The sequence below is a fragment of the Salarias fasciatus genome, chromosome 10 (assembly GCF_902148845.1).
Source record: "Salarias fasciatus chromosome 10, fSalaFa1.1, whole genome shotgun sequence".
NCBI classification, from domain to species: domain Eukaryota; kingdom Metazoa; phylum Chordata; class Actinopteri; order Blenniiformes; family Blenniidae; genus Salarias; species Salarias fasciatus.
In genome coordinates, this window is record NC_043754.1 from 12,336,488 (window position 1) to 12,354,782 (window position 18,295).

At 44.3% G+C, this 18,295-nt stretch overlaps 1 protein-coding gene across 2 annotated transcripts; it reads right to left on the reverse strand.

The window, feature by feature from the left end:
- Positions 1–1,785: 1,785 nt before the first annotated feature.
- mcf2b (MCF.2 cell line derived transforming sequence b) lies at positions 1,786–14,477 on the reverse strand. 2 transcript variants are annotated; one of them, XM_030100403.1, is made up of 26 exons: positions 14,385–14,477; positions 12,284–12,418; positions 12,055–12,171; positions 11,754–11,903; positions 11,517–11,641; positions 11,229–11,343; positions 10,996–11,115; positions 10,051–10,242; positions 9,248–9,439; positions 8,995–9,175; positions 8,581–8,669; positions 8,282–8,382; positions 8,120–8,186; positions 7,905–8,020; positions 7,714–7,783; positions 7,537–7,629; positions 7,308–7,400; positions 5,685–5,810; positions 5,375–5,590; positions 5,156–5,248; positions 4,987–5,065; positions 4,765–4,810; positions 2,760–2,857; positions 2,574–2,683; positions 2,345–2,457; positions 1,786–2,238 (listed from the first exon to the last, which is right to left on the reverse strand). In XM_030100403.1, the coding sequence occupies exons 1-26, from the start codon at positions 14,433–14,435 to the stop codon at positions 2,157–2,159; spliced, it is 2,970 nt and encodes a 989-aa protein (XP_029956263.1). In that variant the 5' UTR covers positions 14,436–14,477; the 3' UTR covers positions 1,786–2,156. The 2 variants fall into 2 exon arrangements, with proteins under 2 accessions (XP_029956263.1, XP_029956262.1); XM_030100402.1 differs by having other exon boundaries at positions 2,760–2,932.
- Between the last annotated feature and the right edge of the window lie 3,818 nt (positions 14,478–18,295).

Sequence of the window (18,295 nt, forward strand, 5' to 3'; positions counted from 1 at the left end):
TAATGTTCTCACTGTGAGTGATTAATACTGCGAAACGAGTCTTTATTCTGTGTTAATCTTGGATTTAGTGTCACCAGCTGAGTTGGAATTACAGTCTAGAGACAGAACAATTTATTATTATGAGTATCAACATCGGACTGTAAAAGTTTAACCCTTTAGATGACTACAGACTAAAAGATCTAAAATTTATATTTTTATAATTTACATATTCACATTGTCCTGGAGCTTTTTCTTGTTTTTTTTTTTTTTAACTTAACTGACAGCAGTGTCTGCCCTTCACAGATCAGCATAATGCTCGTTTGGTAGTGAAGCGGCAGTGTTCTTTCAGGGCCACTTTTCCAAATCTTCACAACAGGCTCATATTTTTAAACGCTCACAATCATTCAGGGCAGTTTGAAAATAAGGCAGTTTGAAACTAACAGGCATTTATTCCTCTAAACAATTTAGACCATAATTCGCAATGTGACTGTAACTGTAGTTGTTTTGAAGAACAGTTCTACGTTAGGCTGTTTGTAAACCAACACTGAACACCTCGTGGCGGTGAGATAGCCAGAGAATCATCTAAAGCTCTAAACTTGCAGGAAGTGACTTGTCCATGCAGAGCAGCAAACAAATATAAAACTTCATCTCAGTGCAACAGAAGCAACATTTGTCTGATGAAGAAATTACAGACTTATCAGTCAGTACTTAAAAATAATAATACATTATCACCAGAAACAGCAGCGAGTGTCGAGCAGGAAAGCAGAAATTTACTCACTCCGGAAATGAAATGAAATCTCAGTGTTGACATTCACAGCCAGCGTCAGTTTTCCTTTCCAGACAGCTTCCTTTTAGAAGTGAACGCTGCAGCACAAAGCGGGATTTTTCCTGACATGTCAAAGCAGGAAAAGACGGATGAACCCCCAGTGATACAAAACATCGTGGTAATGAAAAGGGGAGTCAGATAGATTTCTTGGAATTGATGTTCAAAACGTAATGAATTATTGCTTACGTTAATTTTACAGCATTTTAAGAAATATCAATTTAAACCTCCTCACTTGTTGAGTTGGCGCGTGGATCATATCCACTTGTGGGTCAGTGAAACTGAATTTCACTACAGGCTAATTTTATGGCAGATGTGCGAAATTAGTGATTCAAGACCAGATTCAGGGCCACAGAATGTTCCAAGGATCAAAGAGGGACTAAAGAAACTGTCAAAATTAGTTTAGCGCATGTGAAATAAAACAATGATAATATTCTGTCTATCATTTAGAACGGACTGGGAAACTGTTCAATGCTTTTACATTGTAATACTACTCATTTTGTACATTGGGTGCTTCGTTGACAAATATGTTTGGGAGTCATCATACTTTAGCATATTGAGACAGAATAAGGAGAGCTACAAAAATGGCCAATGACTGCTGAAGTCTTATAAAGACAATTCCAATAGCAAAGACACACATCACAGGCTGCCTTTTTGATTTTTCTACCTGTGCATTTCCAGCTATGACATGTCCATTTTCCCTGTTTCCCTACTTGAAGACTACGATTGCTCACTTTTGCCACTAGGGGACAGATTTCCTGGGGTGGTTCCTGCATACATTCAGTGCACATCCTTTAAGCAAAACCTGAAAGAAACATTAATCCATTCAAAACAAAGACACTGCACAATAAAGCTATTTTTTAAGAGGAAGCAGCGATGACGAGCTTAGCCGTTTGGCACAAAAACAGTAATGATATGTCGGCATACCCATGATTCCTGTGACATTACATAAGAAAATAGAAATAATACAACTTGCAGTCTGTATGTATGAACAAAAGCCTCTGTTTAACATCTGAAGTCCAAATAATCAACTGTATTAATGCAGGAGAAGCCAAATGAACCCAAGGCTTGTATGTGTTTTCCATCCAAATGTGTCTCGATCTCCTGAAGTTGAACCATTTTATTTACAACCGCCTGAGGCTCCCAGCTCAAACTGTCACAGTAGATGGTAGAGTAAATAGATGGCTCATGTTGTGCTTCAGTCCGAGAGACAGCAGAGTCCAGTTACGGCTGGAAAGTAAACGGAAAATATGAGTCTGTGTAAGTGTTGATAGGCATATGTCCAAAAATGGACCCCAAAAAAATAATGAGTAAAAGAAAAAGCTGTACGCTGTCGTCCGTTCAGATTTGGCTTCTAGCAGGTTTCTCCCAGAATCCTGTGCAGATCCTCAGGCAGAACACGACCTTCTTCTCCACGACTTACATTTCTCACCATCCTGAAAAGTCACAAAACTTTTAGAAAAGCATACTTTCATTTTCAGTTATTTGCAGTTATTTACCACTGAATGTTAAATAATAAGTATTTCTGAAAAGCTTTATTACCACATTCCCGAAGACTCCTCATGAAGCAGCTGGATAACGTCACCGCAGTTAAAGATAATGTCGTCCGTGCTCGCCATGCTGCTCTCCACCATGACTCTGTACCTGCCTGCCACCTGGAACAGAAAACACAGCAGATTTTGGGCATTCTGTCACATTTGTCTGAAGATTTTTTTGGATCCATGTACTATTGACAGCAAGCTCTTACACAGCAGGATTTTGAGAAACTCACCAGCGGGGAAGGCTGGTCCTCCTCCTCCGAGTCTGATATGTTGGAGAGGTCGGTGGCGCCCCAGTCCTCCAGGCCCTCGCAGATCGCCACCGAGTGTGGGACAGGCCAGCCTGCAGGGAGCACAGAGCTGAGAGAACCGCACGGCCGTAGATCGTGTGTCTTGTCTCTTTTTTCTCAGGGACTCACTACGTCGGGGGGAATGGACCACCGGGTCGGAGTGGGCGGGGCTGGTGTGTATGGACTCCTCCCCCCTGGCCATGTGGGCGTGGCTTGTCGCTGAGGAGCTGTGAGGAACAGGGAGACACGCTGAGCAGCCTCCCACCGGCGCCACGGCCCACGACACACACACCTCTGATGCACTAAACCGCATCACCATGGGAACAAGACACGACCACAGCAAACAAAAACAGAACAAACAAACAAACAAACAACAACATTCACCGTGTCACAAAACGAGCTCATACTTCATCCACATTCTTTAAATTAATACAGCATTCCAGTTTGTTCACATATATTTCAGCGTCTGGGTTTCAATTACGTCACAAATCGCTGCAATATATGGAAATGTCGTTTCATATTTTACACACGTAACACATCTTGAGTACACAGTATTTTAAAATAATGTGGATTGGCCTGATTTAAGCAGAAGATAGGTGGATTCTGCCAAACTTCATCTAATAAACAGTAAAACCATTTTGAGAATAACAGATATACTTTGTTTGAATAAATCCAACCCATCTGCCACTTAAAGCAGAAACACTTGGATTAATATGTAAAAATAGTTTGCGATCAGCGCCAATATTCTGTGCATACATCATTCAAACAGTGAGAATCATCACAGTATCGAATCATCCATCTGTTAAAGGAATCTAAAGTGTAACAATGTCTGATCATGGTTGTTCCATGTTCAGATAACGAGAAAGCAAAACCGCTTCACGTTTAATCCATTTATCGAAAGGTTAGTAACGGTCAACAACTTCAGAGATAAAACCAAAACCAACGCTATTTTAATGCCTTGAAAATCTCGATATTCCCTGCAAAATGAAGCTTTGAAATGGTCTATAAAGTGACATTTTATTGTTTTTTAGAAAGGGTGTTTAATTTTGACAGTTGAGTTTATCACAGTCGTTCAGGATTTGACGATACCCAGAGTTCTGAGTGTAGCAGGTGAATAAATTCATTAACAAAAATGTTTAATCCTAAAGCCCCCCCAAGGTGGAAGTCCACCACACACTAATCAGTAATTAACTGTTGGTTTTGAATTTATTTTGGAAGCTGTTGACAAACTGAAAACATGTCCTATATTAATAATCAAACACAAGTTGAACACTTACTAAACAGAGATTACCACATGCTAGCATGCAACAGGAAATAGAGCGCTGCTGTCTTGTGGAAACACTCCCATCAACACTCTGAAAAGCTGTTAATCACACAGTCCTGGAGAACCAACAATTGTAAGAGTAAAATAAAAAAAAGCAAAACTTTTTAATAGTGATCAAAATAACTTCACTAACTCACTGTCATCACTTAATACATATCTCACTCACATGCCCATTGCAGAATTAACCTTTTTTAAAAAACACTTCAGGTGTCAGTCATAATCAATAGCATCAATCAATAGAAAGGAGTGTCCTCAATAATTAGCAGCATTCAGAAAATACTGAAAAACGATTGCCGTTTATATTTAAATTCGACATGCAGCGCTCTCCGTGGTGCTGAAATTCAGCAGCTTGAAATGTGTGAGCCAAGGACGGCGTTGTGCCATCTGCAGGATTTGGCAGGTCGGTCATGAACGCCGCTCCTCCAGGGTGACTGATGCAGATGAGCAGCGGCTGCACACGTGCACGCTCCTCCAGCGTCTCACCACAATGGGTTGTAACAAAAACATACGAAGACAAAGTAGCATGTGTGGAAAATTGCTGTTCTATAATCTAACACGTGTTCTCTTTATGTGAATGAGCTTTAAATAATTCCTCAGCTAAGAGGCCAAAAGTGGCTTCTCGCTACGTGTCAAGAGGCCAAAATCAGTTTCCCAGCTGCAGGAAAACTCTATTATACAAAGACAATGACAGAAACAGACGGTCGCAGATGGTCGTTGCAGGCTGGGTCAAAATGTAGGGCTACAATTCTCATGTGAGACAAATCGACGCAATTTCAAAGGCGACAGTGAGGCCATGCAAGAAAGAGTCACCTGTCAGAGAGAGGGTTTTCTGAGAGAGGAAGAGACGTCAGCTCATCTGAGGAAAGGAGATGAAACAGAGGACGATTAGAGACGGACTTTACACAAACTGCTTCTCCGCTAGAAAACAGCTTAAATGGGTCAACTTCTACATCTTTATAAAAAAAACAACTGAATCTCAATAAGAGTGACACAGAGTGAAATTCACAGCTGAAACACGGCAGAAACAAAAACCTTGACGTAGTTTTTGCTGGTTCGCGAGAATTTTTCGAATCTCCATCAGCCAGGCGACCTTAACCTCCAACGTGGGAGCCTGAAAACGACGGGAGCGCAGACGGGTTAGAGCGCAGGGGAGGGAAGTCTGGGAAATCCGTCACAAGACAGGAAGCACAAGGTGAAATACCTGAAGGATGTAAACCACTTCCCTGCCGCTGTACCACATTTCAAACTTCTTCACGTCACCTTTCACATTTTCAGTGATTCCCACTGCGCTCATCTAAAGGAAGAGAGGAAAAGCACTGAGTTCCATTATACTTTTTCCTAACTAGTGATGTTCCATCCATCCATCCATCCATCCGTGACAGCCAGGATGTGTTGATGTGATCGTGTCATGATTTGTTACTCGGAGGCAGGACTTGAAGCTGTAGAACGGCGTCCGGTCGTGGTTGTCCTCGTCCCTGCGCTTGCAGAAGAGCAAGGCGTGCTCGTACAGGAAGAGATGCCTCTGCATGGGCTTGAATCTGGCCAGCTCCTTCATCCGCACCGCTGCGCTCTTGTGGCTGATCCACACGCTGAAGCCGCCCTGCAGGACCACTCGGCCCAGCTGGCCCAGGTCACCCTGAGGCAGAGACACGATGAAAGGAGCAGCTTAATAGCATGGCGACGAGACTGATGTGGAGCGGCGACACCACCTGTCTGGACCGGCGGGCTACCTGATATCCGGTGATGGCGATCTGATGCATGGAGTCGTTGACAGACTTGAGCAGCTCCAGCATGGAGTCCAGGGCCTCCTGCAGCTCACAGCGGTACCGCTGCTCTGCGCAGTGCTTCAGCAGCTCCTGAACGAGAACGGACACATCCGTGGCTCTCCACTCATCTAATCTCATCTCCATTGACGTCTGTCCACATTAATGTCCGTGTGTAAATTCAAATTACCACCCGACTGTCTGCCGGTCGGCCAAATTGAATGAATGAAATGTACCTGTTGTCTCTGTGGCTCACGAGAACCGTCTCTGTGTTGTTATACGTCTGTATCTCAGATCTAATGTCACTGTCTCATCCATAAATCTAAGTGTTCTTTTTTTTCTGTCCAACAGAAGCTATTACTGTGCAGACTGGCTTGTCAACTTGACTTATTTTTGCTATTATAAAGCGCCGTAGAGTGAGCAATGGAAGCCCGTAAAAACACAGAGGTTAGGCTAAGGAATGCCGGCACAGAGAGCCACGGGTCGTCCTTCAGAAACAGCTAAATCCAAACTGAAATGGTTCACCTGGCAGACAGAAGAGTTGTCCAGTGGGTGGCTGGTCGTGTCTTGAATTACCTCTCCCACCCTCTCAGTGTTGAGTTTCAGTGGCGAGACGGAGCCTCATCACCAGATAACAGAAACTTGGAAAACCTCTGCATCGCTCATCTATTATTTATATTTGAACAGGATCTCTACACACTACTCTCTGTCATTTGCTGAGGGCAGCTCACCTTTATCACTCACCTTGTTTTTATGCATCTTAACTATTTTTACACACCAGTGGTTTTATAAGTTCATATATAATGATCGTTTTAATTGGAACAGTAGGTTTCTTCCTTCATACTTACCTGACAGTAAAGTTTGTGATTCTTCTGATTCTCTCTGTGTTCTTCAATATTACACTTCACTGCCTTATTTTTCCACTACCAAAGCATTATCATAGGTATAATTTCATAGAATTATCATTCATTAACTACATGATAAACATACATTGCTTTGACAAAGGCAGAGGAGGAAGATACTTACGTTCTTTGCTTAGGAAGAAATATACACTTTTTTGAAAAACAACAAACACAAGAAAAAGTACCGATTTAACTTATTCATTCAAGTACCATTCAAAATGTGCAAGACCTGATTCACACTCAAGTACAAACAAACATTTTAACTTTATAGATGAATAAATCTTTTCTGCTTCACAGCATCTTTAGCCTGTTCTACAGTTTCGGGTGTGGTGATTTACAGATTATTTGCTCATATGGTGATTCATAGGAAAGTAAAGTTATTGTAATAATATATTTTTCAAGGTGGATAAATCAGATTATATTTTTGTAAAGATACAGATTGAAATTATATTACAGTTTTGAAGGAAACACGGCATGCTGCAAATGAAAAGGCAGCTAATAACTTGGACTGACTTTATATCAATCATGAGAAATTCAGATGAAAGTAGGGAGTCGGCACATTTCGACACTGCTGCTGCACCTTGATGATTGAGTACCAATACTTTGACGTCTCTGTGGACGCAGGTGAAGGACAAAACCCTGTATTCGTCTACGTTGCTGTGTGCGTTGTATTTGAGCGTGCGCTGACCTTGAGTAGCAGCTGGTACTTGGTGAGGCGCTGGACTGGCTTCAGGAGGTACGAGTCCAGACCCAACTTGTGGTCCAGTTTCTTCTGGCACTCCTGAGGTGGCGGAATCAACATTGGTTGTATTACTTGACATGCGCGTATGAAAAATGACGATTCATTCAGAATATAATAAACTACGGTTATGACGTTGATAGATTCTCAGTGTGATCTGTTAATTATGTGTTTCAACCTGAAAAAAGGGTGAATCGGAGCACTGCCGCCACAGCAGCTCCGAGCGAGGTTTGTTCTGGCAGTAGCGTTCGTACACCTGGAACTTCTCCTTCTGCTCACACACAAACAATCACATCAGCATGAAGACTGCACGGTTTTCCATGATATTCCTGTCTTCCTCATGTTGCTTCCTCACCCGCTGCAGGAAGCAAGCTCCCACCCGCTCCGGTGTTTCCAGGCAACTCTGCAGATCTTGAAGAAAGATCCTGTTAGGAGAACGAACGGGGAGAGTTTGAGGGTTTTGAACCGATGAGGAAAACCAGAACGACGAGGCGAACTCAGCGGCAGCTGGTGAGCTCAGTGTGGCAGAACGCGTCTGTGGCTCACCTGCTATGAAACTGGTAGATCTCTGGCATGTTGCCGAACAGAACGTCCTTCTGGCTGCACAGGGCTGGAGGAAGAAGATTAGATATGGCGGGGTCTTCCATCTCCGCTCTGTAGCCCTGAGACGTGACGACGAGGCAAAGAGAAAAATCAAGAAACCCTAAATCTTCATTGAATCGCACAGAGCAAAACAAAAACAAAAACAAAAATGTATTCACCAGAAGGACAGAGAGCAACTCGTCCACATAGATCCTCTCGGTAGCAATCAGCTCCTTCATAATGTGGCTATGAAGAAGACATATTTACGTCAATACACAAAGCAACATATAAAGCAGAAGTGAAACAGCAGGTGAAGGTTCAGGTCGGGGAAGACTGCACACCGTGTGACCTGCTCGGGATTGTCCTCCGCCTCAGAGTCAGTCTCAGGGTTGGTGCCGTATAAGCAGCTGCGATTGCCTTGGTAGTCGTGCATCACCTCAATCTGGAAAGACAGACATAAAGCGCAGCAGTCGGCCGGGACGTACTGCTGTGAGCAGATGTTTGATGACGGAGATTACGAGTGAAATGACAGCGCAGTGTGTGTCTTTTTAGTGAGAAATCTGACATTAAAAAAACCGGCTATTAGTACCAGAACTGGAATCATAAACACAGATGTAGGCGCACAAACACTTGAACCCACCTTGCGCTGGCTGTTATTCTTCCTGGCGGCTCTCTTCCCGGGAAGCAGGTCAAAGGAGAACTTGGAGTTCAAGACGTTAAAGTCTACGCCTGCAGAGAGCGTCACACACACGACTGCTGACAAACAGGTGAAGAGGAAAGGCTGGCAAAATACCGTAGAGTGTAAAACGTACTAAATCTGCACATTCTATGTAGTATTGATTCTATTCTGGGGCCAACAGCTGAGGCAGATGTGAGAGTAGACTCACAAAAAACAGAGCGAAGAGAAGTTTTATCACAGCTGGAAACAGCTGCTCGCAATAAAGGCATAAGGATCTTTTTTTTCTCTCTCTCTGGTGATTAAACAGCTGCTGGCTCCGTGTGAAACGCTTATGAGAGAACCATCAGGCTGAAAGTGAAATGAGCGAGGGTGTACCGTGTTTGGGGGAAAATAGGGGCGATTTGCAGCGCATGAGGGTCTGGTCGGGTTCTGGCCGGGGGGCCACCAGCTGTATGGGTCGGACCTGAACGTCGGCCAGCTTCTTCAGGCACTGCTCCCTGTTCCTGATCATGGACTGCATGGACAGCAGCTTCTCCATCACCACCGAAATCTGCGACTGGAGGGAAACGCACGGTCGGCGGAGGCGGGACGGAGGCGTCCTGAGTGGAGGCTCCGGCCTGCAGCTTACCTGCAGCTGGGGGGTGAGTATGGCTTCAAACTCCAGGCTCAGGGTGTCCTGGCTGTTCTTCAGGGCAGACGGCGCCCTCTCCTGGTGGCAGCTCAGGTACAGCAGCGCCTCCTGAGCCCCCTCCCTGGTTTGGAACTTGTCCACCATCTGACTGGCCAGCAGATAAGCGCCCTCGTCACACCACCGCAGGGCCTGCTCACACACAAACACACAACACAGCAATACCAAACACATCTGTGTCAGACTGAACAGAGACGTTTACTGTTTTTTATATGTAAAATATTTGCTATAGTCAATATCTGACTGAGGCCATGTCAATTTTGTCTTTTTTTTTTAACTCTTTTAATACTAGTTTAACTGAATTAATCCGGATTTCATGACTTTCATTATCAACAACTGCGCAATGAAAAAGAGTTTCTCTAAATTGTGTCCATTAAATGATCATCTATGGATGTAAAATGTTCCATAGTTTGTTTTTATTCCATTATTGCTATTTAGCTGGAATGACAGAGAAGGACTTTTTTGTGCTCTACTCATTATCTGTACAGCCAGTCATTTATTAAAACTTAAAGATTGGCTCACAAGATAAAAAGAGACTGAGGTCACACATGGACCCTCAGACTACAAGTCTAAGTAAAACTGGCTTGATTGCTGAAACTTGCAGAAAATATTGGTGAAAAAAATAATCAAACAAAAACGCACAGCTTGGTAGTTTTTTTTTTTTTCATTCTCTCTTTTCTTGTGACCATCTTTGATTTTGTGCTCGATGAACAGCGTCCGTCAGCGTTTTCTCTCTTTTGTACCTCTTCGAGGCGGAGGAGCAGATCTCGCGTTCGAGTGAGCGAGGCCCGCTTGGTGCGGATGGAGGTGGTGATAACGTCGCAGAGATGCCGCAGCTCGTTGCAGCGCTGCACGATGAGCGCCAGCGCGTAGTGGTGGTTCGCAGCCAGCTGGTGGCCGTGCAGGATCACCACCTGGGCGCGAGCCATCTCCTCCTGATCCACACAGAAGCAATAGTCAGGAGGATTTTCATACAGAGGGAATCAGACTCAAAGGAGAACCGGAGGTTTTGCTGCTGGAAGGGGAAGAAGGCCGACCGCTACACCACCATTCAGCCCCAGAGTCAATTCATAGACCACAAATAAAATGGCTGTTCTCCCAAGAACGAGGACTGTAAACGCTTTGCAGAGTGGAAAGTAACTGAAAATAGTTGTCTGGCCAGACTCAACCAAAAATACTTTACAAATTGTAAAGAATGTTATTGTAAATATGTGAGGTGTAGTTTTTTGTGAGATTAATATTGACAAAAATAACTCAAATATGAGATCGGATGAGAACCATTGTGACATTTGATCACTAAATTTGAACACTGTGGTCGTAGACATGATCAGCAAAGATACTCAGGTAGATTATGACATTTAAGCAAGGCTCAATTGATATTAAAGGGCCCAAAGTGTGTAAAGAAAATATTCTTCACATCATTACGCCACCGCAGCAACCTGAACTGTTGCTATAAGGCAGGATGAGTCCATGCTTTCATGTTGTTCAAATCAAAATCTCACCCGACCATCTGAATGTGGCGGCAGAAACCGAGATTATCAGACAAATCGACATTTTTGCCTGAAAACCTTGAGTTGCTGCCATATGATTGGCTGATGAGCTTAGACGCTTAGTAACAAGTAATAAATGTGAAAATAAAGTGGTCAGTGAGTGTCTATGTATTCTTTTAAACACCGTATGTCAGAGACCTCAGCTTGTTTGTCCAGCATGTCCAGGTCTTTCAGCAGCTGCTCCGTCTGAACCACAGTGTTTCCCAGAGAGGCGATCCCTTTCTCCTGCGCAGACAGCCGCTCCAGCACCTCCTCCATCTTCACACACACACAAACACATTCGCGGTTACTCATCGCAACAGAGCGCCGCGGCGTCGGCATCGGCGCCACAGCGATCGCGGACAGATGCAGCCAGGCATCAATCACCGCACCTGCTGGAAACTTAATTCGTAGTGCAGCAGCTGGAGGTACTGCTGCAGCTTCAAGTGGTGCTTTTCAAAGAAGCCGTCAAACGCCTCCTCCATGTCTCTCAGCTGGGCCAGCAGCCTGGAAAACACACGGCCGCAGACTTCAACACAAGCTGCTGAGGCAAAAGTCCAAAAACATGTAAAAGTATCAAACTAAAAATATGTCATATCGAGTCCTTCCTCTTGTTTCCAATTAGTTTCTTTAATAAAGACGAACCCATGCTGTGTTTCCCTCATTTGTTGAGACCGTACCTTTGAACAGTGTCCATGTCCGCTTGTATTTCTGTCTCTTCCTCCGACTCTCTCTTGGAGGCCTTGACAGTTTCCAGGTTGGACATCAGCAGGCGTCCTTCCTTCAGCACGCTCCGGATATCATCCTGACAAAGTCATTTTTTAAAAAAAACAGCAGTGAAATCATGACAAGCCGAAGCCCAGAATCTGTGAGAGGCAGATGTTGAGAGCGAGGGAGAGGAGTGTGGGGACGGGAACCTTCATCTGCCGGTATCTGTGCGTGTGCGAGTGCAGCAGGAACTCGATGGCGCCGGCTTCGTCTGGGAGTTCGGTCTCGGACAGCTCGGATCCGAAGCCCTGCAGCAGCTGGGCGATCTCCTTCACCGTCACGGCGAACGTCTCGATGGACTGCACACCCCAAGAGAAGGTGAAACCACTACTGGGCACTTTTCACTCATCAGCTTCATTTCTGGCGTCACTTCATTACTTCGCTGGTGTTGCTTTAACAAAGCTTTAACTTCCACGTAGCTGTGGATTAAGCGGCTTTAGAAGCGCGTACCGTACGGAGGACGAGCCAGTCGCTGTGGCAGTACTCCACTTTCGCCGTGAAATCGGAAGTCAGGTGGTTTTCGTCGATGTAGCGCAGCAGGTCGCCAACAGATCGCAGCATCACCACCTGAAAACACACAGTTTCAAGAGATCGTGGCTTTGCTCGGCGTCTGACATGATATCAAGTGGCAAAATAATCTGACAGCGGGGTTCGTGATGCGTGGTGAAAATCCGCTCACCGGCATCTTTAACAGGAAGTCATCCTGGCTGAAGCGGAAGCCCAGGTCAGTGCTTGAAGACGGACTTGGGGCGGAGCTTAACAAAGTGGTGGGCCGGAGCACCAGCACTAAATGTAGATTCCCTGGAAAAGAAGTCTGAACAGGGAGAGAAGGCATCGGTTTATTCAGAAACTTCACCAAAACATCTCCACATGTCACCATAGGAAATCTTTAAATAAAATTGCATAAATTAAAGTCTCTGAAATGGCTGAATTTATGTTGAGCATATTTCTGTCAATGAGGTGAACGAGGATGGTGAAATCAATTAGTGTGACAGACAGAATGAGGGGGTGAGAGGAGTTAGGAGTCAGTCAGTGCCGCTCAACACAGCATCAGCATCCCTCAGTGTCAATCAATGGAAGCTCTGCGGCCTCGCAGTCAGCGCCGCGGCTCCTCTTCCTGTCTTCTGCTGTTCAGTATCAGCTCCCAAGTGCTCTGCAAGGACTCAGTCTCTGCATTTTCTCACTGTGTTTTTATTATTTCCAGATATTACAGGTTCGGTTCATATGTAATTATGTCAACATCTCACACACTGCTTCTCTCTCTTTTTTTATTTTTAATGGAAATGTTGTGCGTCATTGTGAGTCTGACGGTGGAGGTGATCAAACTGACTCTCACACCAGCAGCCACACAGTGCGTAGAGGTAAAACACAGAGAGAACATGCAAACTCCACACACAGCGGCCGTGGCCCAGAATCAAACCCAGGTCTTCATGCTGTGACGGTGCAAATCACAATGCATACATTTCAAGAAAAATAATCCTCCAAAAACTATTCATAAATACTGAAACTACTGTTTAAACATGTATCAGCACTACTTTTTCATACCAGTGTAGATTGTGAATATTTCATAAACTTTTTAATGTTGTTAAATAATCTAAGCCTCTGATCAAAGACAAATCTGTCTTCTGCCCCAAACTGAATATCATTCACTTTACTGTGCCTCTTTACCAAATCCACCAGTGTTGAAAAAAAAACAAAAAAGATTTTCTCAGGAATAACAATACATTTAAATTAGTTTTGCTGCATGTCAGCTGATAAGCAGAGCAGAGAAAGTGTTCTGTAGCTGTATCGCTTCTCACACTGCTTTTTCATTATAGATTTATTCAAAATTATAGCACAAACTGATGTAACAACACTTCTTAGCAATAATGGAAACAATATTTATTTTACTTTCAAATGCTGCCGCTCATCTGATGCAACTGATGCACAGACGACTGAGAAATTAGAGAAGTGGACTTTGGATTGTTGGTTCACAGGTTTGAATCCCACAACTGACGGGTCACCAGGTGGGTTCTTGAGAAATGACCCTTGACCCCCAGAGTGGTTGCACCTGGACATCAGTGCAGAGAGAGGGAATGTCCCTGAGGGAGTAGCTGGTTTAGCTTAGGACCGTGTTTGCATGATGACACAGCTGAGCACGTGACTTCCAGCAATGAAAGGAAATTTTCTCTGATATGAAGTTGCACATGTTTTAAAAAAAAAAAAAAAAAGAAAAAAAAAACTTCCTGTGATGGTGGAGCTGAATCAATGCTAAACACACACGGCTGACTTGAGATCAGATTCCTCCCCTATGTACCTGTATACGGATATGGTCCAAAAATAAAGTGCGTGATTCACCCAGGCTCTCTCCACTAACCTTGACTCTGACTGCAGTCATGACGGATGTAATTAACAGCTGCAGATTCCTCTGCACATCTGCAGCCCGCATCCCTCCGCTGCCCTGAGCTCCCTGTGCACCGAGCATTTCAGACACACACCCTCAACTGTTACATAAAGATGCACAACTTGAGCGGACTTCACAGCCTGCGGTGACAAATCTGATCCAGCCGCATGCCGCTCTGCTCCTGCAGACCAAACAAGCCCGCACGCACACACACGCACACACACATTTGTCATTGTCCTGTCCTGCCCCATCATCACACACTCTGCCGTGTGGATGAGCCTCCCCTCATGTCGGTTTCCCGGTGCAGGTTGCGTCCCGGTGTGTGTCGCAGTCCTGCCTGCTGCAGTCTCCTCTCCGCCCCGGCCTCCTCCCCCCTCCTCCTCCCGCAGGAGCTTACCGCGGCCCGGCGCAGGCGGGGGAAGCCCCGGAACGGGTTGGACTCGGCCATGGCTCCCGGGGTGTTTCTCCCGGTTCCTCCGGGCCCGGGACGAGGTGTCGGGACTGGAGCGAGCAGCCGCGGCGGCGGCGCGCTCCCTCCTCTGCAGTGTCCGGGCGGGCCAGGCGCGGCGCGGCGCGGCGGAGTGCGCACCTCCCGGAGCTCCGGGCCGGGATGGGGATGAGGACGAGGATGGGGGGCTGCGGCTCACCTTCCTGACGTCAAACACACTTTACTACTGTCCTGCACAAAATGTCCATGTCGGCACGAGAATCACTACAAACCAGACTTTATTTATACATTTCTTACGAACAGCAATCTACAAAAAGATCACGTGACACTTTTTAACTAATGATGTTTTCTCTTTTTTTAATTTTATTTTTTTAAAGGTCACTTTGTCGTCTTTTCTTAGGCTGGATCTCAGAGAAACATTAACTTTAAACGTTAATGGAAACTGGAAAAAAGAACAGAGTGGAATGGAAACAGTTGATCCACTAGATGGCGTTTGAAACTCAGCAGAGGTTCAGTCACCTCTGATTCACCTTATAAAAAAAACCAGACATGTTTTGACAGTGATTTGAATGAACATGAGAAGCAACAAACATCTGGTTGCACTCAAGTGGAAATCGATACTGTGAGTGACTTTTACTGTCTTTTAACACGTAATTTCAATCATATATTTTCTCATCTTGCTTTAAACACCTCTAATTGTGAAGCATCCATAATCAAAACAGATTTGGTTTGACTGGACCTGATATCAGCTGATGATGTGAAAAGCAGGAGACATGATGGACAAGTCAATAACACAACAAACACAGAGGCAGACAGATTCAGACTGACAGATTCAAGGATCTTGGAGAGTGTAACTGATCCTGGCTGACTGTGTGTAAAGGTAATTTAGTGTCACTAACTGTGACTGCAGGAGGAAACCATAGCATACAGTATATATATATTTCATTATACATCTATTAAATTACTGCCATTGATCAGATTTCAAGACAGATGTATCCCGCACATTAACTTTATGGATTTTAAGTACGCAATATCAAGAGTGATTGTTAATGTCTGCACTAATGGGAAGAATTATGGCCACACCCAATAAAGGGATTAACATAACGTTACAACATTTCAACTGAGCTTAAGTCATGATTATGCTTATTTGCAGTTACCTGTCATTATGTCACGGACGCTCGTGTTTTGCTGCAGTGTCCCATCTTGCCTTGCAGCATTCTGTCTTTGTCCATGAATAATTGATTAAGCTGGTTGTGCCCTTTGCCCTCCTTAGGTGCCTTCACTGTGCTGGTCCTAAATAAAACCTGTCAGGAACGATGCCAGCCGGGACTTTAGTGACCGGCAGCTAAAACAAGATTTGTTTCACGCTCAATAGAAATCTTCCTCCTGCGCCTGTCCACATTCTTCTGGTAGGGTTTATATTTAACGACTCACAACAGTGTTCTTAAAATCAATTAGAGCCATTTAGCTATAGCATGTTTATATCTCAAATAAAAATTACAAATCTATATAAGGGGTTTTATAAAACTGTACTCACTGCTTGTTAAACAAATGTCGAACTTTCTCATTCCACACTGCAAGGCAAATAAAATAGTCACACGCGTGGGTTTTACATTTTACACCCATGTCTGTATTTTGTTGTCTATTACTTTATCTGTGAACTTCGACTGAGCCTACCTGGCTAAGAGGTAAAGGCAGGACACACTCTGGATAAATCCCCAGTCAGGGCAAACCCACAGACAGACGGACAAACACACCCATGTTCACACCCAAGCACTTCAGAGTCATCAGCACATGTAGGGCATGCAAATGTCACACAGAAATACCCCAAAACCTCCACTAAAACTGGAATATTCTCCCCGTGAGGTGAGATTTTTAACCACCACACGACTGTGCGGCCTTAACTCTTTTTCCTATTTCTATTCCCATGCTGCATTCAGGCTCTTAATGGTTACCTAAACCAAATTTCCTGTAACCAAATTACACACTTGACTAGTATTTTCATCTTGGTTGATGTGTGTATTTACTTGTCCCGTCTCCAGTAGCGTGAGTTGGTGAACTCTTCCACACACTGTCAAGTCGCGTTTAGGCTGATGCTGAGAAGGCTGAAGGCCAGACGCTCAGTTTCCTGGAAGCTGGGCAGACGTAGCAGCGATTAGTATGGAGGCAATGTGATCGGCTCAAATAAAACCTGAGCTTACTATTCCTGCAGCATTTTATCTTGGCCCCATCACGAATAGGTGTGGAGAAACATAAGCCTGCCAAGGCGAGAGAATTTATACAACCGGGGTTCTTCTGAACTTCTGCTGCTCCGAGCTTTATTTTGCCATTGCATCAGACAAATTAAAGCAAGCCGGGCAAACAGAAAGCTGATTAAGCCTTCACATAACGCTTCGCCCGCTACCGAAGTTTGATATCAGCTCACTGAGGTCTAAAATAAGTCCTGGGTTGTGCAGCACAGTGACCCTTGCCTTGTGGGGCATCCTGGTGGCCTTGACGTGTCTCCTCTGACCTTGGCTGCACTCCACCGAAGATCACCTCACATGTCATGGCCTCTCCGTCTCAGAACACACCGTAAGGACAATCAAATATCTGGCTTAATTCAGACGGAGGAAGACTGAAGGCGATACCGGGAATTGGCCTGAGGATGTGAGAACAAACAAAGTGAATGCCATGAAACTCCTTGAAAACGCGATGTTTGTTCTCTTCTCTGTGAGGAAAGAAGAACAAAACACTGCACCAACTTGTTGTCCTCATCTGATTTAGAACGTTTCTGTCAGAAAACAGAACTGTAAAATTAGTACTTTTCAAAACCAGCGTTATAAAGATCTCCACTCAGAAAAATATAAACAAATAAATGAATAAACGCTGTTCAGATTTTCTGTTAAATAAGATAATCCTGGACACCCCCTTCTGGCCTTTACATTCTGCTAACACGAGCTTGTTAAAATGGACCTGTTAGAGGATTTCTGGTGCCCCAAAGGTCAAAGGACAAACAAGTGATTTTGGCACATTACTGAGAGTTCGTTGAATAAGGCAGCTTATATTGACGTTGCCGTCAACGCTCCGCCGTCGGTGCTAATCTGCTAAGATCAGGCGCAGCGTAAGACACGTTGCTTTTGCACTTTTAACTTGCGCTATAACATTTCCAAAATCATGCATAACCCCGTTAATCCCAGTTTGTTTGTTTTGTCAATAAATGTAAGCTGGTTTACAGTAATTTATTTAGCTAAATCTTTATAAGCAACTCTGGTAAAAACAAATTTGAAATATTGTAAACAAAGAGGGAAATTCTTCAGATTGTTGATTCTACTGAATGATACATGTCGACCTCTTGGTTCAACTAGGTTCACTTCAAAAACGGACCTAATATGAGCAGCTTACGTTTTGATTATCAAATCCAGTGTTTGTGGAGAATCTCATGCAGACTATTTGATTAATCATCACAAAATAAAGTTTGATTTCCTGAGATCTAAAGCTGTGATGCTTTCCTGAATTTATTTGGGAAGATGCAGGTATTGATCATCAGACTTCTACTACAGTCATGTGGCGACTTTGTTGTCGTATTTTGGTCTCTCTGATTTAGCTGGCTGGTATTTTTAAACCCTTTGTACTCCAAAAAAGCCATCGCTTAACTGGATTAGGAGCCAAGCGACGACAGTAATAATGAACCCGTTAAGCCTGAATGATGCACAGGTGGACGTGGCAAGTATAAAAGGGGAGATCAACAGTTCTTAGACACCACGCTCGACTCACCCAGACACACTCTGCCAAGGGCCCAGACGACTGAGCGGAGGTAAGACCTCTTCCTCTTTGCAGCCGGGTGAAGGGATGAAGGGATGAATGCATTGGCAACTCTG